Source organism: Aspergillus sydowii, assembly GCF_001890705.1.
Source record: "Aspergillus sydowii CBS 593.65 unplaced genomic scaffold ASPSYscaffold_5, whole genome shotgun sequence".
Lineage (NCBI taxonomy): Eukaryota > Fungi > Ascomycota > Eurotiomycetes > Eurotiales > Aspergillaceae > Aspergillus > Aspergillus sydowii.
The window spans coordinates 940,782-962,716 of NW_024467863.1; the positions used below are offsets into that span (position 1 = coordinate 940,782).

The following is a 21,935-nucleotide window of genomic DNA, read 5'->3' on the forward strand; positions in this document are numbered from 1 at the left end:
GCCTGTCGAAAGGGCCCGGTGTAGTTTTCACTGCATAATCAGTTGTTTGGTAAACATCGTTATGTCACCAAAATAGCTGAGTACAAACACGGTCAAACACTATTATTCTATCAAGGGTAACAGACGACTGAGATGCAATACCATAACATTGTTCTATCTATACTAGAAAACCATTCCCGCAAATTTCAGTTGACCTCCAGCAAATGCTGCCGATTTGAACACTCCGGTATGACTCTCTGAAATTTCATTGATTCTTGAATCCTTCTTCTTCGCCTTTAAAGTGGCTTGAAACTGGGCGATCTGCTGTTGGAAGATAAACCAGGTCAAATCTGCGTTCCAGGTTTCCATGGCCTGGATGACTTTTTCAATAGAGTCGGCCTCCGTTTCTTCTGATTGAGTCGCGGACTTGTTATCTTCAGGCAACCGTGTTGGACGAGAGAAGTAATATGTTGGACCTGCATATCGAGCTATCCATTCCCCGAGGAGGTGGCAGATTCGATCACCCACGGATAATGGAAGACGAACATGAGAGATCAAGGTTAAAAATAACGAGACCATTGCTCGCCAGAGCGTATGATGGGGTGTGAACGCGCGCGAGCCAGAAACGGACCCAGCCTTAGTAAGAGACAGTGACTGGATGAATGCCAGAGGTGGAGTTTGCGTTGTGGCAGCGAGCACTATCGGCTGATCATCGGTCTCCGCATCTTGAAGCAATTGTTGAGTTTGCCGATCTATCACCTTGTCTGTATCCTGGCGTACTCTTTCCCAGGCACGATTGTATAGGCGCTCCCAACGTGGGAATTCCGTTTCGACTCGGGATGCCATGAAATCGCCGGCGGATTTAAACATGGTTTCTACAGCTTTGCAGGCCGTTGTTGTTACAAACGTCTCCTCCTTGAAGTCGTACTCATCGGTTCCCTGCTTCGCGCGGTCTTGTAGGTTGTGGTTGTCGGGTGTGTCGCCTCCTATCCGTACGGTTGGGGCATGCTGCGCACTGAAGGAAGAAGGAAAACTGATTCTTGAAACTACAGCCGGCCATAGATCGTTGATAAGGGGTAGGAGACTATTTTCATGCGCAGCGAGAACGGGAAGGATGTCTATAAGTATGGAAAGCAATGACCGGCGAAGGTATGGCGATGGTGAAGAGAGGTGTGCGGGCAAAGACTTGACTATGTGAAGGAGAAGCGAATGCGTTTTGCTCAAAGGTTTCTCAGCATCATCAGGCTCACGAGGTGGTGGTAGCGGCTCATCCGATTCGGATTTATCCAGTATATCTGACAGAGGATCGCCCTCGGCGGCATCCGTTTGGGCGTCTTCGCGCTCTGCGCCCCAAGGTCGGGTTGGATGAGCCAACCCTCCACTGTCAGCTCCTTTCGACTCGGCATATTCAACTCTTTTGATCTTTCGATCGGCAATGTCTTCGGCAAGAGTAGCAATGCTTAACTCCCGATACTTTCGTTTTCGATGGTCAAGCGCGCTTTCAGTACTACCATTTTCAATAGCTAGAATCGCTGGGTTTCTCGTTCCTTCCTTCATAATAGCAGCCAGCGTTTTAAACATCAACTCGACGAGTCTTGGGTATCCGTGGTAGAGATCTAAGATCCCAAATATCGAGTCCACTAGATCATCTAGGTAAGGAATGAGTCGCGCACCGCATAATTTCACCATCATCAAGAGAACCTGAGGAGGATAGGGTGATACATCGAAAGTATTCAGTTTCAGAGCCACGGAGTTCACCAGGTAGTCGGCGTTTTCGACAACCATGGTGCTGGTATCAGGGTAGCCACAGGCTCGAGTGAGAATATTGAGGCAAACCATTGCATGCTTTTGAAGGGCTTGGTTGCTAGATGCTAGGAGTTGCAAAACCGGATACAATGCATCCATGAGTTCAGGCCGGAAAGCTTCCTTCAACTCCTCCGCTTGGAGGGCAACAACTTCTAGGGCAAGTGCTGACACTCGCCAATCGCTGGTGCTATCAGACATTGGCTCGTTCAGAATTGGCAATGAGATGTAATATAGCTCTTCAATCATATTAGCCCTAGTCGAGTGTGGACGTGCGGGCTCGAGGTGATCGATTGAAATGAATTCGTCAAAGCCGCTCATAAACTGTGGGGTATTCTTGAGGAACGTTGTGGCGAGCCATAATGGCGCGATGGTTGAGTTTCCCTGCTCGTGATTGATACGATTGACGATCAACCGTGTAATGTCACTAGCAGAGCTAGAGAAGTTGAGCCTCGTAATCATGATTTGAAGGTCTCTCAGAGTCTGCTGCTGACTCCTATGGTCTAACAGCACCGGTGAGAACTCAGAAAACTCACGCTCAGGGCTAAGGACCTCTAACATTTGGTTTGTCGGCTCTGAATTGAGTGGCTGGAGCGCACTGGACGCATGATTGACAATGACAGCGACGCTGTCACATAGTCCGGTTGTCAAGTTATTGGTAAGTAGATCGGACCCAGACTGGATTTCAGATAGAGTCTGGAAAGCAGTGGTAATTTGCTTTATGGCCCATTGTTTTGCTGTATCATCATTGCTCTGCATTGTCCGCGGAAATGCGGTAAGCCAGGTGTGCAGAGACTCCTTGAGAGAATCTAGCACCATGGGATAGGTAGTAGCAAGATGTTTTAGTGATGAATATGCGTTATTTGGTGTCTGCTCTTCGTCTAAATCCGACAGAACAATGATGGTTTCAACTAGCACGGGTATTGAATCCTGCAACGTGGTCCGGCAGTCCTCTACAACCATAATGCACAGGCCCAATAGTCCCCCTTGAACCTCCTCTCGACCATGTCGCCTCAGTTGGATAACTTGAGTCAAAGCGAGTTTGATTTGAGTAGTTGTTGCCTTCAACCAAGACTCGTCAAGCACCAATCTTTCGTCGGCCTGCTGGGGCTGGGTAGTCTTTAACGATAATCGTGCGTTCGCTTGGTCGTTTAGAACTGCTTTCAGCATATGGGCGAGTATATTTAAGCATATAGTAATCATTTTATATGATCGCCTGATTTGAGTTGTCGGTTTCAGCACCTTTGTTAACGCCGAGACGGTCCGGGGCATTATACTCGCGAGCACAACACGATCAGTAACGCGCCGATAGAGTGCTTGGAGAGCTTTTGCGGCAGAAGTACAAAGCTCATCAGATTGATCACTCCCGATCCCTTCAAGCAAAAGATACACTGTCTGATCAACGACCGTCGCGGTGCCAATCTCATGGTAAATTGTCTGCTCTGCTACAGGCCCGGACAGCACATCAAATATGGCAAAGAGGCAGTCAAAACCCGCGATTTCCAGTTCGATAGAGGATTGTGCAGACTTGTCTCCATTTGTACTTCCCGGTGCACCACCCACAATCAGTGTTAGTAAAATGACCAACTGCTTTCCCATCTGGGGAGACAGGCGTGCCTTCCATCCCTCCTTAACGAGTAGCCGAAGGCAGTTAACTGCCAGCTCCAGAACATTAACCGGCGTCCTCTTCGATTCATTGAAAATATGTGCCAATGGAAAGAACGCATATTCGGCTAACTTCTCATCCAAAGCATACTTGCCGGCGAGTTCATCCAAAACATTGTACACAGAACGAAGTGTGTTGAGGACATCACTGGGGCTAGCTTGGTGCCCACGAAACTTCAGCCCAATAGAACTTAATTCAACACAGGGTTCGCGAAGCTTGTATTCGAATCAGCCTGCTGACCTACAAGGCATACAGATTTGACGGAAAATACCTTCCTAAAAGCTTCCTGTCTCGAGCTCTCCATTTGGCCTATGGGCGTGCGGTGCGGCAAGGTTGAAGAGCCCGGTCCCTGTCCATTTGGCCCAAAGCAATCAAGTATCGGAAGCCCACCACGCAATGCTCAGTAAGATAGCTGTAAGCTAAACAGGATGTGATGAGAGAAGTTGAAGGATAAATGAGAACTTGGCCCATTATCCATGCACCTTATTGGCTCTCCGCCTTCGCCCGCACTTTCTGCCAATTTTATATAGCGGTGAGTTTATGTTTGCTCTATTTGTCTCGTATTCTTATCTATAATGACACACGTGATTGGGAGGAGGCTCGCGTCTTGTCGCGTTTGACAAGGCGTCTGCCGCCTACAGCCTGGCAGGCAGTCATCCCGTTCCCAAATCCCAGTATGCCTGCTTGCTTCACTGTATTTAACATGCAGAGTCAGTCCCCTGTGACCGCTTAATGCTTCTCCTACGTCATTTCGCAAATGCCATTGCGCCTCCTGTCTTGTCCATGATCCAAACCCCAATTCGCAACAAAGCTTCAATTGCTGCTCTGTGCGCTTACCCTAACCTCTGTGTCGCATCTCCTCTCCAGCGCATACAGTTACGAAGTATTCTCTATTACTCACGGTGCTCAGCTAAATATACCGATCCTACCTCTAATCCATTTCGGCCATTTACTTCGACAATGCCGGATCTTAAGGAAGGGAAGCAGGCAACACTGGGGTACGTTAAAGATTCCCAATTGACACTCGGGTGCGGCTTGCAAGACCATATTCTGAACCTACTCTGTTATTCTGTCTCGTTTTAACGTACTTATTTCAACATACAGGAGGTTTTTCGGGTCAAACTCCGACGCACCCAAAAAACAAACAACCCTTAGTTTTGGCGGCAATCGAAACAAGCCAGGTTCCTCCGCAAGTGACCCGAAGAAGGAGCCGTCACCGGGGGTCCAAAATGGGACAAGTGACAAGGATGCCAATATGACCGAGGTATCTGAGGTGAGGCCTGAGGTGGCCCAGGATGGCGAGAGTGCAAACCAAAGTCCCCATAAAAGACACAAGAACGAGGAATCAAGTGATAGTGAAGAGAGCGATGTTATACAACCCAGTCATAAGAGGCGGCGGACGACATCGGACGAACCCAGCGCGGCTGAAGCAGAGCCCAAATCTTCCCCCAAGAGCTCGAAAGGGCGCAAGGCAGCCAAACCAGCTCCCGCGCCAAAAGTGATGGAAAAAGCATCCGGAGACATGACGCCAGAGGATCCTGGGGTCTCGGAGGCCGAGGAAGAACTGTCTGCCAGTGAGGATGAGGCGGAAGAGAAGCCTGAGCTGAAGAAGGAAGAGATTGAGAAAGTCCAGGCCACTCTAAAAGGAAGCGGAAACGATCCGTACCCTGATTGGAAAGCAGGTGAACCGGTCCCATACGCTGCACTATGTACGACATTCTCTCTGATTGAAATGACGACGAAGCGACTTCAAATTCTCGCCCACTGCTCGCTCTTCCTCCGACAAGTCCTTCGTCTCACTCCTCAAGATTTCCTTCCTACAGTGCAGCTCATGATCAACAAACTCGCTGCCGACTATGCTGGAATCGAATTAGGAATCGGTGAGTCTCTGATCATGAAGGCTATTGGTGAGAGCACAGGCCGTAGCTTGGCTGTTATCAAGGCAGACCAGCATGAAATAGGAGACCTAGGGTTGGTTGCGGCCAAGAGCAGGTCAAATCAGCCCACAATGTTCAGACCAAAGGCGTTGACGGTACGGGGTGTCCACGAAGGGCTACTCGGCATTGCTATGGTTCAAGGCCATGGCTCCCAGGACAAAAAAATATCCGGGATCAAGAAGCTACTATCTGCTGCGGACACAGCGACCACAGGGAAAGGAAGCAAGGGAATTGACATTAACAAGGATAAGGGCGGTCCAAGCGAAGCCAAATATATCGTGCGGTTTCTGGAAGGCAAGTTACGACTAGGATTGGCAGAAAAAACCGTGCTCGTTGCTCTTGCTCAGGCTGTTGTTACTCATGAGTCTGCCTTGAAGGACGAGAAACCCCCATCCGCCGATAAATTGGCCGAGGGCGAGGCAATTCTGAAAACGGTGTACAGCGAATTACCCGCCTACGAAGTAATAATTCCTGCCATGCTCGAGCATGGTCTGTCCAACCTGCACGAACACTGCAAACTGCAACCGGGTATCCCGATCAAGCCTATGCTTGCTAAACCAACTAAATCCATCACCGAAGTTTTGGATCGGTTTGAAGGCAAAGAATTTACATGCGAGTATAAATACGACGGCGAGAGAGCTCAGATCCATTATGTTGCGCCTGATCAAACAAAGAACTTTCCCGGTGCCAAACTTACATTGAAAGGAGACAACGCTGGGCTTGCCTCTATCTTCTCTCGTAACTCCGAGGACTTATCGAAGAAATACCCCGATGTTCTGGCTAAACTCAGCACGTGGATTAAACCCGGTGTGAAAAGCTTTGTCTTGGATTGCGAGACTGTCGCCTGGGATGTAGAGACCAAGAAGGTCCTCCCTTTCCAACAACTAATGACTCGAAAGAGGAAAGATGTCAAGGCAGAAGACGTCAAGGTCAAAGTTTGTGTGTTTGCATTTGATCTCCTTTTCCTAAATGGAGAGGTATGTCAAGTGTCCACATTATCACTCTTAATTCATAACACTTACAGTGAATAGCCTACAGTGAAGAAGTCACTACGAGAACGCCGTGAGCTCCTACACGAGTCATTCCAATTGACCGAAGGCGAATTCCAATTCGCCCAATATGGAGACACGAACGATCTAGACCAAATCCAAAACCTCCTAGACGAGAGTGTCAAAGCCTCCTGTGAGGGCTTGATGGTAAAGATGCTTGACACAGAAGAGAGCGGCTACGAGCCAAGCAAACGAAGTCGAAACTGGCTCAAAGTACGCTTTCCAATAACATCCAAACACAGTAAAAGAGACTAACAGTTCCCCGTAGGTAAAAAAAGACTACCTCGCCGGCGTCGGCGACTCCCTCGACCTTGTCGTCTTGGGCGCCTACTATGGCCGTGGAAAACGCACATCCGTCTACGGCGCGTTCCTCCTGGCCGCCTACAATCCCAGCACCCAAGTATACGAATCAATTTGCAACATCGGCACTGGCTTCTCCGAAACCGTCCTCGAAGAGCTCCATCAAACCCTCTCCCCACTTACAATCGACCGCGCCAAACCCTTCTACTTACATTCCACGGTACCCAAAGACCAACCAGACGTCTGGTTCGAACCTCGTCTCGTCTGGGAAATCAAAACCGCGGATCTAACTCTTAGTCCTCGGTACAAGGCTGCAGCGGACGAGTTCGTTGGCACAACAGGTGGTAGTGGGAAGGGTGTATCCTTGCGATTCCCCAGATTCATTAAGTCGAGGGATGACAAAAAGCCCGAGCAAGCTACTACCACTAAGGCTGTTGCAGAGATGTATAGAAAACAAGAAGCTGTGGCGAAGGAGAGCTCAGGCAAGGGAGGAGTAGATGACGACTTCGAGTACTGAGGTTTCATGATTTCCCAGCTATGCTTTTTCTTTCATTTTGAGGTATACGCATGTTGTGGTCTTCTTGCTATCCAGCTTGGTTGAAATATGGCTTCAGGGTATGTGCAGGCGTCTATTGTGACTGTAGATTTAGTGAGAAATATCTTGTAATTATTCGGAAAGGCACTAGTTTTAAAATGCTGTGTTGCAACAGTATTTATTGACAGTCATGCTCATCGCTCCTGGAATCACTATATAACTATATGCAGTGTTATACAACTCACCCACAGAATAAAGAAAAATAAACAAGTACAAAATAACAAAACGCCTCTAACAGCATATACCACATTTGTAAATATACGGTGGACATCACAAATCATCACGACCAGGTATAGTAGCACCAGGGTCACCATCCTTTCTTGTAAATCCAGCTTGCCGAACCCGCAGTCCAAAATTAATCAACATAATGGCAACCAAACCAAGACCAACAACAGTCGGACCCCATTTCTCGTAGTAAACTCGCTTCACATCTCGCCGCTTGCGGATCTTGTCGACTCGCCATATGTACAGCATGAGACTGTAAACAAGGGCAATAGCAGCAAGGACAGTGAATGCCCACGAGCACGCAAATGTAATGTAGTCGTCGCCGAAGTTCAGGAGGGTAGCGGCAATGGTTCCCAGCAGAATAGAGAACTCCAACCATGAGAGGAATGTTCTCTCTGCTGCAAAGTAGACTTTGGGCTCAACGCGTATGGGTACATGGATACCTAGGGTAAGTCAGAATTATGTAACAGGTCAAAAGGAGCATCTGTTTCACTTACGTTTGCCTTTGGGAGCCTCGAACCTCTTGATGGTTCGCTTGTTTCCAATGACAGCAATACCGTTTTGTTCAGGTTCAGGCATGTCTGTGGGCATGGGCCTGGGGATGAGCGCTTTGAGCAAATTGACCGTCCCGGTTGTAAGCCTGTGGGTATAATACTTGGCCAGCTGCCCATAGTAATATCTACCGCCAACCCGTCGGGCCTCTTCCAGCTCGTCGGAGTCGACAGACTCTTCATCTGAATCGTAAAGTGGATAATCTTCGTCCCCGGGCAGGGGCTGGGCAGCAATGCGTTCCTCAATGTCAAGTGCATTCCCGTCAGTATCCGCGAAAAGCGCAGACTGTTCTGCTGCGCCATAGTCTGCACGGTTGGAACGATCCCGTGACCTTCCATTTCTCGCCTCTTGCCCTTCATCGAGCATATCCTCGTCTGACTCCTCGTCGTCTTCTGGGGTCTCGTTCGCGGACAAAGAGGTGCTTGTCAGCGGGCGCTGGATACCAAAGTGGCGCGACGCAGGTTTACGGATGTCAACATCCATTTGCGGCATCCAGAATGGCAGCAGGTGGATCCTTTCGGGAAACATTGATGCAGTTCCATGAATAAATTTGCTGTATTTCGGCACTGCTTCCACCAGGTGGCTCGCCGTTAAATCCCGTATCCACTTCGGTGGTTCCTGGCCCGCCTGCGTCTGAAGCTTAACTTCCAGAACTGCATATGGGAAGCGCTCAACATCCTCGGGAGGCAATTGGGAGAAGGGCCAATCAACCCCAATATCCATCCTGCGCCAGTTGTTTCCTGCTCTCCGGTGTCCATCGAGGTTATCCTCTCGGGTCATAGTCAACTCTGTGTCGAGCGAGATACGAACCCTAGCGTCTCCGGGAAGTTGAAAGGCTGTTCGGTGGTAAAAGGTTCTGGTGACCGGAACCAGCCGACGGGTGATGACACGATACTGGATCTCCCGGGCTAGCTGTTCATAATCAGCAATTTCAGCCTCACTCTTCTTCTTATCCTTCCGCATCTTCTCGAATATTTTATCCACCGTCAATTTGCCAGAGAGGTAGTCGTTCACATTCTTCTCCTTAATTGAGAATCGTGCCTTGACCGACTTCTCTCCAGTCCAATCCTCGCGGTGAGTTTTCCGTTCGACGAACATTTGATCACTGCCCATGCCGCCATACCATCGTAGTCGAATAGCCTCGGCTCCCTCCGTTTTCTTGAGACGCCCTTGGTACAGTTCCCAGGTTTCTGGGTTATCAAAATAAATAGACGAAATAGCAGTGTCTTCCTCCTCGAACTCTTTGCTCGGGTTAAAGACAAGGACAGGGAGATGCTATGTTATGTCAACATACGTCATTTATAACAAAATAAAGCAGCATACCTTCAGGATAATCAGCTTCAACTCCGTGATGTTATCAGGGTGCACCCAGTATTTAGTCGTTTGGCGAACAAAGTTTTGTTGGGAGCCACCAGCCGCAGAGTCTCCTGTAATAGGATTTCCTTTGGTTCGGACCAGGTCGTATAACTTGGATAGCTTAACTACGAATGCATCGTAGTTATCCTTGAAGAAAGGCTTGGCGTTTAACCGAGCAGCAAAGACGGGCTTGAGGTACCATTGGGTTTCTTTCTGTATTTATTTGTTAGCTTGTCAACTCTCTCACGCAACTGGGTACAAGCACGAAGATGCATAGGGTACATACGTCGTGCTTCTTGATGATCTTTTGGAAACCTGTATAGTTCAACTGCGTGAATTTTGCGAGATCGTGAACATCGGCGATGATATCACTCAAAACCTGCTCGAGCATAAGAAACTCCTCGTCCGATGGAGGACCTCTGCTCGAACGACCCGTTCCACGTGCATCTCTGCTGCTGTTTAAGCGGGATACAACGTCGTCGACATCCTTGTCGCTTTCCTGAATTCTTCGCACAATCTCTTCACTCTTGAGTTTCTGGAAGTTGAAGACCTTATCGAGCTCGGATTCGAGCAGGGTCACGAAATGCCGCTCATCGTCCTCCGTCCATGCTTTTCGGTCGGGTTTTGTATTATCGGGGGTAGGTTCGGTAACGTAACCAGTCTTGAGAGCTTTTTTCAAACCGTCGTAGTTGATGTAGTACCAGTAGTACTCTTTGATCATCGACGTGCGGAGATGCTCACCGAACCTAATGAGCACCGATTATCAGCAAGGTCAAGACCGTAGAATTCGCAGGAATTCTCCCTCTTACCTCATTGTAGTGGCCTATAACAGAGCGCAGGAACAGCGCCCGGTCAGACGAACTAATCACAGCCGTAGACGGGGAGTTGCAGCAAGATCGGCAATTGGGAGCGAATCGCGGTCGGAATTGGCAAAGGATAGCGAGGAGATGCAGAGGAGGGGTTTGCGAAGATTCGAAGAAATACACTACAGCTTGAATCAGGGCAATAATAGACTTGGCTGCAGGTGGCGGGGGTTGTCAGTGTCGCACTGGCAAAGTCCAAGTCACTCTGGTCTCGGTCCTGTGAGAGCTCTGGAGAGTGGGAACAGAGCTGGCGGCCTAAGTGGGACTAGTGCCGGCTGTACACCGAGCACACGTGCCTCCCTCATACATTCTCAGTCCTCCTCCAGCAGGAAAAAACCTGGGGCGGCGTTGAAAGGCAATTTCTCAATTTGAAGCAGGATCCTTGGCTTTCTTGGCCGATTGATCTCTTTTTTGACAAGACGTAGCACCAGATGGCGCTTCGGACTCACAGCAGGTCGGATGACTCCAGCTTGTCAAGTCTCGCCGGAACTGCTGGTCCACTATTCAGACAGGTCGGAATGAGCACTCCGGCCGAGAGCGCGGACGATGGAGCTTATCGCTAGCGGAGGAGCTTTCCACACGGCTGAGCATGCATGCGAGAATCACTGTGAGCCACTCGATTGAGCAGGTGCTCATTTAGCTCGCTTTAGCTTTCCAGGCCAATATGATCAGAAACACGCTATCAATAATACACATGACATATACAATATTAAAGATTTGAGTCTATTAAGCGCGAATGACACTGTTCATAAATAATGGTCAATGAATCTTGCAGCACATGGGAGGCGGCTCCCTGTTCGTCCCACCAAGATTGAAGATGAAGATGTAGATATATCGGGAGGGGGAAGAACCTCACAGTAATACTTGGCTTATATAGACATAATATTCCCCGGTAGATATGAACTAGCCCGGCTAGCTCAATCGGTAGAGCGTGAGACTCTTAATCTCAAGGCTGCGGGTTCGAGCCCCGCGTTGGGCTTTCATTTTTTGTGCACTTGTGCTACTATCTTTTTTACTCTGCATTATTTGCTAATTATTGAGACGTTCAACGGCCACCTATTCTCTCTAATACTACTAACGAAGTATTTTACTCTGTGGCTCGTCTAGAATTGTTAACGGCCGGCCATTGAGTCTTTGTTGAGGGCAGGCAAATTTAAGCCCAAATATATATCTCGAATAAAATCCTGGCTTAGTTAAATATATACCACGGCCCCCAGAGATTAACGGGATTAGGTATAGAGTTAACTCAAGACATATCTCACTTGATACCCAGAAAAAAATTGAGCGAGTGTTGCTTCCAACCCAAGAAATACTACAGTCATCTCAAGTAACATGCTTCGTTGAAGTCCCGGGCTACTGCTTCGCGCTCCTGCACAGGGAAGGGAGCATATTTCTATCCACGGGCTCAGCTTTGCGACTAGTTCATGGGCGTGTGTGTTAAAAGCCCGGAAAATATCTAAATAGCGAAGGGGCAGCAATGATCAATTCAAGGCCCATCTGCCTATCGCCATGGCAGTTGCCCGACTTTCGTCCGAGTCTGATTCAGGATTGTTAGTGCAAGCATATATACAAATGCAAACAAACCACTGTGGACTTTGAAGCCGATGCAGGTGTAAGGCGTAGATACATTGCACATATAATGATCAATACAGGCCAGCTGGACAATTTATACCAATACACTAATTGCATTTGACTGAACATAAAAACTTAAATCATCCCGCATGCCCAATAAGCCCATAACACCAGACACCCCCATGAAACCCATTCACTGAGTTTTGATCGGTTACATCATTTTGTATATTATGTACTCCATTACGTCGTATCCTCATCATCTAATCAATGCTCCAGTTTACACTACCGCACCGGGAGCGCGTCGGATGCTCCTCCGGGCACCCTCACCCAAGATATTCACGATACCCTCTGACTCAAGTGCCCGGACAGCCTCCGTGAACTGAGCGCCATCGACCTCAATACTGGACTGTTCATTCAAAACCCGATAAGCTTCCGCCCAGCGAGCTGTGCCGCCCGCACCAGCCAGGTCATCAATTACTCCCAGAACGCCGCGCTTCAAGGCTTCTTTATTGCGTCTCTCGCTTGCGCTCGTACCCTCGGTGAGCAAGCCCATATCGATCAAGCCTGTGCGAGAATCGGTCGCTGCTTGCTTGATGGCAGATCGAATCAGGCGTACAGCTTCCTCAACATCATCAGCAGTCACCTCTGGAGAGAGGCGCATGCGTGCATGAGCTTCAGCTAGACGGATCATCGACTCTAGCTGACGGGTGGTTGCAGTGATTCGACGGTCCGCGGAGCGAATATCATCTCCGAGTCTGCGCATATTTACGTATGCATCGGAGAGGGCTTTACCGGCGGAGGGCGTGAGAACCGGGTGGATCTTAGTCTTGGCATAGGTAATGTAGGCCGTTAAGAATTCGACGGGCTATAGGTTCCTAGGTTAGCAGCTATGGTATTGAGTAGTAAATCATATTGACTTACCAGAACTTCTCGCTCGCTCGCGTTTTCCGGCTTATCCTCAAGATACATGTTGACAAGGTGCTTAGCAAGGCGACGGTCCTCCGACTCGTCCACGCGGTCAAGAACAAGGTATACAAGGTCAAAACGAGACAGCAAAGTTGGCGGAAGGTCGATGTTTTGTGGGACCGGTAAGTTTGGATTGTATCTGCTACCAATAGGATTGGCCGAGGCGAGAATACTTGTTCTGGCATTGAGAGTTGTGATGATGCCTGCTTTTGCGATAGACACAGTCTGTTGTTCCATTACTTCGTGTAGAACAGAACGAGTAGATTCGTTCATCTTGTCGAATTCGTCAATGCAGCAGACACCACCATCGGACAAGACCAAAGCACCGGATTCCAGAACCATCTGGCGAGTTTCGGGGTCACGAGTAACGTAAGCCGTAAGACCAACAGCTGATGAACCTTTCCCGCTGGTGTATACACCTCGTGGCGCGATCTTGTGCACATAACGGAGTAGCTGAGACTTTGCTGTTGAAGGGTCACCACAGAGGAGTACGTTGATATCACCACGGTAGCGAGGGTTACCACCCTTTTGGAACGACTTGTTGGTGCCGCCAAACATCTGAAGCAGAATGCCTTTCTTCACATCGTCCATCTCGTAAAGACTAGGCGCAAGTGATCGAGCAAGAAGCTCATATAGGTCGGGCCTCGTAGATGTCCGCAGGATCTTATCCTCCTCTTCCGCCGAAATTTTGCGGACCTGTTCGGCATCCCCAGCAGCCTGCTCGGACAGCTCCTGTTCAACGGTAGAAACGTCGACACCGAGCTTCTTGCGGTCGGTCTTCTGGACATGCAGGACATCGATGTATGTTTTGAAAAGGGATTTCTGGGTTCGTTGACGAGGGTTTACTCGCACAGGGTTCGAGCGAAATATTCCGGTTACCTCGACACGGTCACCTGCCTTGCACACATCGACCAATTCGTCATAGACGCATAGAGAGACCGAGTGAGGTGTTTGACCATCAGGGATACTGTCTGGAGTCTCCTGCAGTTTGATAACCTGCTTATCGGCAAATACACAGCGGTTATGGACGATTTGCATCGAATTTCTTTCTTTGCATGCCTCGCGGGGGCAGATGGTCGGCTCAGCGATCTTGCCGCGATCGATATCTACCTGAACCGAATGGTTGCAAGCTTGACAACGGAAGAATGCTAATCTTTGAGTTAGCATTTTTCTGGACCGACTAGAGAAAGACACAAACCTTCTTTCATGTCAGGGATAATGGGTGTAGCACGAATGACCAAACCTTTGATGCTCACTAGCTTGTCCATATCTGAGGGTCGTCAGTAAGAGTCCGGACACGGAATAGTATTAGATCGAATTCTTACCAGCCGGATCCAGCTCTCTCATATTGACCGTAGAATCAAGACCAAACGGAAGGACCTTGTATGGCTTGGTTTCGGCCTCTGCCACGAGGTCTGATATTTCTGCCTGCGGCATCCTGCCGGTCTCGCTCATTGCGTCAGAGCTGGGGACCGCCGGGGCTGAGCTCAAGTCCCTGTGGCTGTTTTGATTGCGTTGAATTTGAGCTCGTAGTCGCTCCATCTCTTTAGCAGCTAATTCGACCATCACATCTCGTACGCTCTGATCCATCAGCGGAATAATCTCTTGTGGGTATGCTTGGAGCTGGTGCCATAGCTTTAGAGTTGGTGGGTACGCCTTGAGATTTTTCGCATCTAGGTTGAGACTGGTGACACCTAATTGGCGCATTGTGTTTAACATGTCGATGTATTCCCGTTCCTCGGCCATATCTCCCATTCGGCGCGTTTCATCCTCGGTGGCCCCATCAGCCCACAGACGGTATTTGGTGGTGAAATTATGGAGGAAGTTTTTGAAGGCCGACATGGAATCCTGAATAGAGATATTGGTTCCCCAGATCACACGGGTTGAGTTACCTCCCATGAGCTCTGCTTCTGAAGTATCCGGGTGGATATTAGAGAATGTGGCGTCCGATTGAAGCTCACCGTCCGTAGCAGGTACCCCATTCGCATCAACGAAAACTCTACGTCTGCGGCTTGGGGTAGACCCAAAACCCCCCGAATGAAGGTCACTACGGCGGGAGGCGACGCGTTGACCATCCAGCCCTTGTCGAGATGAAACAAATAGACCGCTGCTGCTGCTAGGAATATCCGAGTGGCCATTTTGGCGGCCGAAACCGCGAGTTGGACTGGAGCTGGAGACGTATCGAATCGGCGAAGAATCTGTTCGTATTCGAATATTAACAACCGATGGCCGTGATCCAATATCCAATTACTTTACCTCTTAGGGCGGCCCCATTTGCACGTGGAGTTCTTTCCCCCTCATCCATGGCGGATGAAGCCCTCAAAGGTGAACTTGGTTCCTCCATTCTAGCATCTGGGGTCTCGGCATTGCTGCTCCCCCGCGCGGGGGAAGACTGGAAAAACATGGGGGATGAGGACGGAACGGCGGCCTCGCCTTGCAGTCGCCGTGAAGCACGAGGGGTAGTCTGTGGAGGGTTGCTGGTCTGGGTTTGTTGTTGGGAGCGTGTTGAGCGAGCTGGTGATGCGGTGGCCGAGTCCCTCGCCGGACGGCCCCTACGTCGAGAAGAAGCGGGAGAAGACATGCTGACGCGGTTGTTCAAAGAATCTGAATCAATGTAACAGAAAAAGGGGTATTCGAATAATGCAATCGAGGGAGTCGATAAATTTGCTCCCTAGGTAGATGTGAAGATGCAGCTGGCAACAAGAAGGGATGCTTGGACTGAGCGGATAACAAGAGCCCAGGTTCAATGAAGAAATTTGGACCGACGCGTCCAAACACGTCTCACGCGTAAAGTGTTTCCATTTTGGGCAGACGCGACTGCTAAAAACCACGTGACACATTCGTTGATCCTCGTCGAGAACGAGTGAAGAAGATATGACTACTCCGTACCTTCCAATAACTATTGATGACAGTTGGAAGTCGCGGCAATATGTTTGGTTTACTTTAGGGCCGTCATCTTGGATTATGGATTTTGTGACAACTGAGGTGATTACGGTCGTGGACTGAATTCAGCTACATCCGCTTCTGGTTTGCATGGTAACCGTTTCTCTGCTGTCCCCTGTATGGCGGAACCTAACGACAACGGATTATTGCGCAATGGCTCCGGATGGGACATTATTGGTACTTGTTAGAGCGCACTAGAGGGACGAATATGGTGTTTACGAAAGTCCCACCTCTAGTTTTGGCAATCTGAACAGTGAGCACATTTCCGAAGCCTTGGCAGACGTAGTGACACCGCCACTTGTGCGACCGTGGCTGAACCTTCCTTCCTTCAGTACGGAGTAGCAAGCCATAATATGGTCCCTTCCGAGGGTTGATGACGGGAGTTCCTGAGCTCTGCCAATTAAAAACCGTTGCCCTTGGTTTCATTCAGGAGATTAACACCATGCCTAATCAGGAATCCTCACTCGCCACCGTGGACTCGATCCTTTCATCGGCGACAATGAAACAGCTTTGCAGCACCGAATGCCTTGCTGAATTCTTTGAATATTGTTTTGTTGTTATTTTGGGACTTTAAGCGCCAGGTGTTTCCTCAAGAAAGCGACCTGTTTCATGAGGACCAATCCTTTGATCGACTGCAAGGGTGAACGAAACAAAAGTTGGGGAGAGCGCGCGACTGGGTCCAGCCAAGTTTCAGCAGGCGCCTGATGTCATGCACTAAAAAGTTGCGATCTGCGATTCCCACGAATGGCGGCGCCGCTTCGTCAAACCTGGCTCGGGTGACAACTGACAATTGAGCGTATGGAAGATCCATGATGTCTTTATCTGCAACATTATCTGGCACGCTTTTTATGAGGTCCTCCCTGTCTTCGCTCCTTACACCTCCGTCAATACTTCAATACCTCAAAAACACACTTTGATTAACGTACTGTCACCTCGCATTTTTCCCTCCTCGACTGTTCGCTCTCCCCCTTATCATCGAAAGCCCTCGCAGATTCACCGCGTGATGCCCTGAGCATCGTCACGCCGATCGGTTGGAACCCCGCTAGACTTGTCATCCCAGGTACTTTTTAAGTGCCATCGTTTGTCTGATACTGTGAAATCCCTCCATATATGTGAATGGGGCTGGGCGTTTCTGTCGTCAACTAGAAACGATGGCAAACGACTTGGGCTCGGCCTTGGAACACGCAGGCGGTAAAGGCCAAGCCAGAGAAGGTATTACCATCAAAACGTTCATAGCATCACTGGCCGCTGCTCTCATAATTTTTGCTGTCGAATTTTTCTTGTTCCTTCTTCTCAAAGGGAAGCTTACACGCATTTAGTAAGTGATGTTTGCAATTCGAGCTGCCCTGTGAACCAAACGGCTAACTCTGAGGTTACTTCAAGTCAACCACGAACATATCTTGTCCCCGATAGGGAACGTACCAAACCATCCCCTCCGGGGCTCTTCAAATGGGTCAGCCCCATTTTCAGCACTTCCAGCTCCGAGTTCATTCAGAAATGTGGCCTGGATGCCTACTTCTTTTTACGCTACCTACGGATGCTAATTAAGATTTTCCTCCCTCTTGGCTGTGTCATTTTACCGACTCTCTTAACTTTGAACAAAGTCGGCGGCAAGGATCACAGCTACCAGAATGGTACGGACACTGGACCTCAATGGAATGTGAGTGGCTTGGACCAACTAGCCTGGGGTAATGTCACTCCGGAGAACACGCATCGTTACTGGGCCCACCTGGTTATGGCTGTAATTGTCATAGTCTATGTCTGTTTCGTGTTTTTCGACGAGCTCAGAGGGTATATCCGTCTTCGCCAATCCTATTTGACTTCCCCCCAGCATCGGTTGCGGGCTTCTGCGACGACAGTTCTGGTGACTGCGATACCAGATAAATGGCTTACGGTGGACGCTTTGGATAGATTATACGACGTCTTTCCTGGTGGAGTTCGGAACATCTGGATCAACCGGGACTTTGACGACCTGAACGAGAAAGTTAAAGAGCGAGATAAACTGGCGTTGAAGCTGGAGACAGCGGAGACAGACCTGATTGTCAAGTGCAAGAAGGCTCAGATGAAACAGGCCAAAGCTGCCGATAAAAAGGCTGGAGTTAAGCAGGCCGCGAAAACGGAGAAGGCAGAGGCAGATGCGAAAGCTTCAAAACTGGCTATGGGGGCTGGTATCAGTTCCGGCGACCCACACCAGGCTCAGACCCTCCGGGAAGTATTGAACCGCGATAAAGTATCTGGGACGGAATCTAAAACGGAGAAGCGGAGGCATCTTAACCCCTTGGACCCAGCTATAGGGTTGGCGGGTGCTGTTGGCCAAGGTGTTGGTAAGCTGGGGAAGTCAGTATTTGGTACCGTCAAGAAGTCCCACAAAGCCGAGCACGACGCGGAGAATGGAGAGCCGCAACTCTCGGAAAACTTCATAGATGAGAATACGGCAGGCCGCCCCAGCGGAGATGACTCTGAAACCATGTTCGCCAACACCCAGGAAGAAGGCTCGCACCCGAAGAGGCCGTTCTGGAAAAGCAGGCCGTCGAACTTCTCCAAATCTAGTAATAGGACAGAGCCAGATGAGCTCCCGCTTACGGCGCCAGACTCTCCTGTCGATAGGGAAGAGGCAAACCTTTCAATCTCCGAGGAGGATTCACCAGTAAGAGCACGCGGAGAAAATGACACTACCATCGAGCGAAACGACGACACGGAAGCTGAAGATGACAAGTACCCCGTGGCGTATAATGAGAACTTCGAGAAGGAGGATCTCGGCGAACCCTCGTGGAAGAAGTATATCCGCCAGAAAGACAGAGAAACCATGCGACTGCCAATTTTTGGCATTAGTTGGATGCCTTCGATTTGGCTTCTTGGGAAAAAAGTCGACACCATCGATCATTGTCGCAAAGAGGTGGCTCGCTTGAATTTGGAAATTGAGGTGGACCAGCAGAATCCTGAAAAATTCCCCCTCATGAATTCAGCTTTCATCCAGTTCAACCATCAAGTAGCTGCGCATATGGCTTGTCAAGCTGTCAGTCACCACGTACCCAAGCAGATGGCTCCACGTACTGTGGAAATCTCACCAGACGACGTTATCTGGGACAACATGTCCATCAAATGGTGGGAACGTTATCTGCGCACCTTCGGGATTTACGCTATTGTCATTGGCATGGTGATCGGCTGGGCGTTCCCCGTAGCCTTCACTGGATTGCTGTCCCAGCTCTCCTATTTGGAAGATGCTTTCACCTGGCTGTCGTGGATAAATCGTATGCCAGAGTGGCTTATTTCGGCCGTGCAGGGTATCTTGCCTCCGTTATTCCTGGCCATTTTGATGGCCATTTTGCCCCTAATTCTCCGTTTCCTTTGTCGAACGCAGGGCCTTCAGACAGGCATGGGCATCGAGCTTACCGTGCAGAACTACTTCTTTGCATTTCTATTTGTTCAAATATTTCTGGTAGTGGCAATTGCGTCAAGTTTCTCCACCATCTTCAGAAACATCACGAACGTCACAAGCTGGCCCCAACTTTTGGCGCAAAATATTCCCTCATCAAGCAATTACTTCTTCTCCTATATGATTCTGCAAGCTTTATCCGTGAGTGCTGGGGCTTTGGTTCAGATCTTCAGCCTCGTGAGCTGGTTTATTCTCGCACCAATGTTGGATTCGACTGCACGCCGAAAATGGGCTCGAACGACAAACCTGAATCAGATGCAATGGGGTACATTCTTTCCAGTATATACTACTCTGGCGTCTATTGGTATGTTACACGCTTAATTACTCATTCATTGATCTAACGCAGAAATAGGGTTGATCTACTCTGTTATCGCGCCTCTTATTATGGTGTTTAATGTGCTCACGTTTGGTTTGTTCTGGTTTGTATACCGCTACAACACCTTATACGTCACGAAATTCCGCTTTGATACTGGTGGATTGCTCTTCCCTCGAGCAATCAATCAGTTGTTCACCGGTATATACGTCATGGAAATCAGTTTGATCGGTCTTTTCTTCTTAGTCCGGAATTCCAATGGGGAAGTCGCCTGTGAGGGCCAGGCCGTCATCATGATAATCATGACGGTACTAACCGCGGGATTCCAAATGCTGCTGAATGAAGCCTTTGGCCCACTGATCCGTTATCTGCCAATTACGTTGGAGGATGAAGCCGTTCAGCGTGATGAAGAGTTTGCTCGCGCGCAAATGGTGCGATTAGGGCTGAGTATCGATGACGAAGAGGAGAACGCAACAGAGGAAAAGGGCACCCTCGAACACCAGCTGAGGGATCGTGAACGTGCTGAGTTCCAGGGCGAGGACGAAGAACGTGACATCGAGTTGAAGAAATTTGAAGCCGGTGGCGTAAATAGGCGTGCGTCTGGGCTTAGGCCCAAGGGCCAGAACCTCGACCCTGAGACAGGCGCCAACTTCAATTTCTCTCGCCGACCATCATGGGCAACTCAATCCCCGAACCGACGATCTAAATTTTTTGGGGCCAATTCCGAAGGCGCAGTCCCAAGCATTCAACGCATGCGGGAAAAGCTCAACCAGGATGCCGAAGCACAAGGCCCCGTTAGACATCCCCGTGGTTCGGCGTTATTTGAAGGGATTCATGACGAGTTGGAGGACCTCACCCCCGATGAACGTGATCAACTAGTCCAGCGAGCCTTCCAACATGACGCTCTTCGCTCCAAGCGCCCTGTCATCTGGATCCCCCGCGATGACCTTGGAGTAAGTGACGACGAGATTTATCGCACCCAGCGCTTCAGCAAGCATATCTGGATTAGCAACGAATACCAAGCTTTGGATGGAAAATGTCGCACCATTTTCAGTCGCAGCCCGCCTGACTTCTCAGAAGTCGATCTCATTCAGTTATAAAAACTTGACTTACCACTTGTATATACCATCGCTTATTTGGACAAACGTTCCTGTGATGATTGTTTCGATTCGCGCTTTAGCGACTGGCGTTCTACTCGGGACTTGGTTATTATTCGGCCTTGTTTATCATGAATACGCTAATTCGCATCCCCAGCCTGGGGCATTTTTCTTTTGGTCTGAAGCATAAAGCATACGAAGTATATACTACTTAGGATCGAGTTGGAACAATAGAACAGACAATATTGTTAAGGATGATCGACAGGAAGTGCATTCATCTCGTAGCCATTGGATATACTTAAAAATAGCTGTACTGGCATTACTGTAGAAACTAATATATAGACAGCTTAATCCAAAAGACTAAGCATCTATATACATCGATATGGATATGAAAAACTTCCACCATCACTGCAAGATTGTTCACCGCGTCTCCTGGCTTCAATTTGCGATCAACACATGTACTTCCGTGCCCAGTGCAATAAAGCTGAATTGAACATTGGCGGATTTCCTGCAGCTTAGCAAGGAGCAGGGAGAGCGCCAACATTGCTGGGGGCATTGAACAGGTTCACTTCCTCCTTGCGCCTCCTAACGAGGCCGTCCATTACCTGTCCGTTGGAGTGAATCCACTGAGGAAGTTCATTATTGGCAACAGCAACCGGGTCCTCGCCGGCGTTCATGCGAGAAACAAGGTCAGACGACTGCATGTTTCCGTTGCCGATATTGTAAGTCCAGGACACGAGAGCGCCATACTGGTTGTCGTTCAGGGTGACGGGGTCGGCGAGGGCATTGGTAACGGCGTCTTGGTAGCCCTTCACGTATTGTTAGTTTTGTTTAGTTTAATTGCGGCTTGATGAAGATGTGATAGATAGGTACGTACAATCAAGTCACCAGCGAGCAGCTGGGCAGCGGTCTCTTCGGTCAGGGGCTGAGGGAAGGAGACGTCAGAGCAAGACCAGTCCTGGCAGAGATGGCCGTAGCCGATTGTTGGATTTCCGGCACCGTCATCATAGACGTCGCCCCGGAAAGATTCGAAACCCTTGATAAGGTCGAGGGTTGGGCCGTTCACCGGTGGTCCGACACAGGCGGATGCCACGAGGGCTGGAATGGTGGCAACAAGGAGTTTGATAGAGGAGTGCATTTTGTAGATTTGATTGCGGTCAAGTGATGAACTTTTTGAGTCGTTTGAACGGAAGAGGATGTTTGTAGATGAAATGGGCTGCAGTCAACCTCCTCTTTATAGCTTTCGACAGTTCAAGTTTTGTATAGTCGAGTCAGAGAATTGG

The 21,935-nt window shown here is 49.3% G+C and overlaps 6 protein-coding genes and 1 non-coding gene across 7 annotated transcripts; 3 read left to right on the forward strand and 4 right to left on the reverse strand.

The window, feature by feature from the left end:
- Positions 1 to 162: 162 nt before the first annotated feature.
- ASPSYDRAFT_31401 (uncharacterized protein) lies at positions 163 to 3,752 on the reverse strand (the record flags this gene model as incomplete). The annotated part of the gene is made up of 2 exons (XM_040844871.1): positions 163 to 3,663; positions 3,720 to 3,752. The coding sequence occupies 2 exons, from the start codon at positions 3,750 to 3,752 to the stop codon at positions 163 to 165; spliced, it is 3,534 nt and encodes a 1,177-aa protein (XP_040702564.1).
- Positions 3,753 to 4,408: 656 nt separating this feature from the next.
- ASPSYDRAFT_152293 (DNA ligase (ATP) CDC9) lies at positions 4,409 to 7,251 on the forward strand (the record flags this gene model as incomplete). Its single annotated transcript, XM_040842178.1, has 4 exons — positions 4,409 to 4,476; positions 4,553 to 6,362; positions 6,417 to 6,647; positions 6,703 to 7,251. 4 exons carry the CDS (start codon positions 4,409 to 4,411, stop codon positions 7,249 to 7,251), a joined length of 2,658 nt encoding a protein of 885 aa, XP_040702565.1.
- A 348-nt stretch (positions 7,252 to 7,599) lies between these two features.
- vtc4 (putative vacuolar transporter chaperone (Vtc4)) lies at positions 7,600 to 10,276 on the reverse strand (the record flags this gene model as incomplete). Its single annotated transcript, XM_040852176.1, has 5 exons — positions 7,600 to 7,997; positions 8,052 to 9,381; positions 9,430 to 9,675; positions 9,749 to 10,208; positions 10,272 to 10,276. The coding sequence occupies 5 exons, from the start codon at positions 10,274 to 10,276 to the stop codon at positions 7,600 to 7,602; spliced, it is 2,439 nt and encodes an 812-aa protein (XP_040702566.1).
- A 955-nt stretch (positions 10,277 to 11,231) lies between these two features.
- On the forward strand, positions 11,232 to 11,304 carry ASPSYDRAFT_t89. Its single transcript has one exon. It is a non-coding gene; the product is annotated as a tRNA-Lys (tRNA).
- A 511-nt stretch (positions 11,305 to 11,815) lies between these two features.
- On the reverse strand, positions 11,816 to 15,911 carry ASPSYDRAFT_202351 (MCM DNA helicase complex subunit MCM4). The gene is made up of 5 exons (XM_040843816.1): positions 15,120 to 15,911; positions 14,189 to 15,061; positions 14,062 to 14,133; positions 12,819 to 14,011; positions 11,816 to 12,762 (listed from the first exon to the last, which is right to left on the reverse strand). The coding sequence occupies exons 1-5, from the start codon at positions 15,442 to 15,444 to the stop codon at positions 12,175 to 12,177; spliced, it is 3,051 nt and encodes a 1,016-aa protein (XP_040702567.1). The 5' UTR covers positions 15,445 to 15,911; the 3' UTR covers positions 11,816 to 12,174.
- A 1,046-nt stretch (positions 15,912 to 16,957) lies between these two features.
- Positions 16,958 to 20,655, forward strand: ASPSYDRAFT_151240 (putative DUF221 domain protein; the record flags this gene model as incomplete). The annotated part of the gene is made up of 3 exons (XM_040842084.1): positions 16,958 to 17,124; positions 17,190 to 19,546; positions 19,595 to 20,655. 3 exons carry the CDS (start codon positions 16,958 to 16,960, stop codon positions 20,653 to 20,655), a joined length of 3,585 nt encoding a protein of 1,194 aa, XP_040702568.1.
- Positions 20,656 to 21,167: 512 nt separating this feature from the next.
- ASPSYDRAFT_106673 (lysozyme) lies at positions 21,168 to 21,748 on the reverse strand (the record flags this gene model as incomplete). Its single annotated transcript, XM_040839870.1, has 2 exons — positions 21,168 to 21,461; positions 21,530 to 21,748. Coding segments are annotated over 2 exons (513 nt in total), but the record flags the coding sequence as incomplete, so codon positions are not given.
- Between the last annotated feature and the right edge of the window lie 187 nt (positions 21,749 to 21,935).

What these genes read in the sequence shown, in the direction of transcription:
- ASPSYDRAFT_202351 (XM_040843816.1), bottom strand. Translation starts at nt 15,444, where the DNA reads ATGTCTTCTCCCGCTTCTTCTCGACGTAGGGGCCGTCCGGCGAGGGAC. An exon ending in GAGAGAGCTGGATCCGGCTG is followed by an intron (nt 14,134 to 14,188) that starts GTAAGAATTCGA and finishes GACGACCCTCAG; the next exon opens with ATATGGACAAGCTAGTGAGC. An exon ending in TATCCCTGACATGAAAGAAG is followed by an intron (nt 14,012 to 14,061) that starts GTTTGTGTCTTT and finishes CTCAAAGATTAG; the next exon opens with CATTCTTCCGTTGTCAAGCT.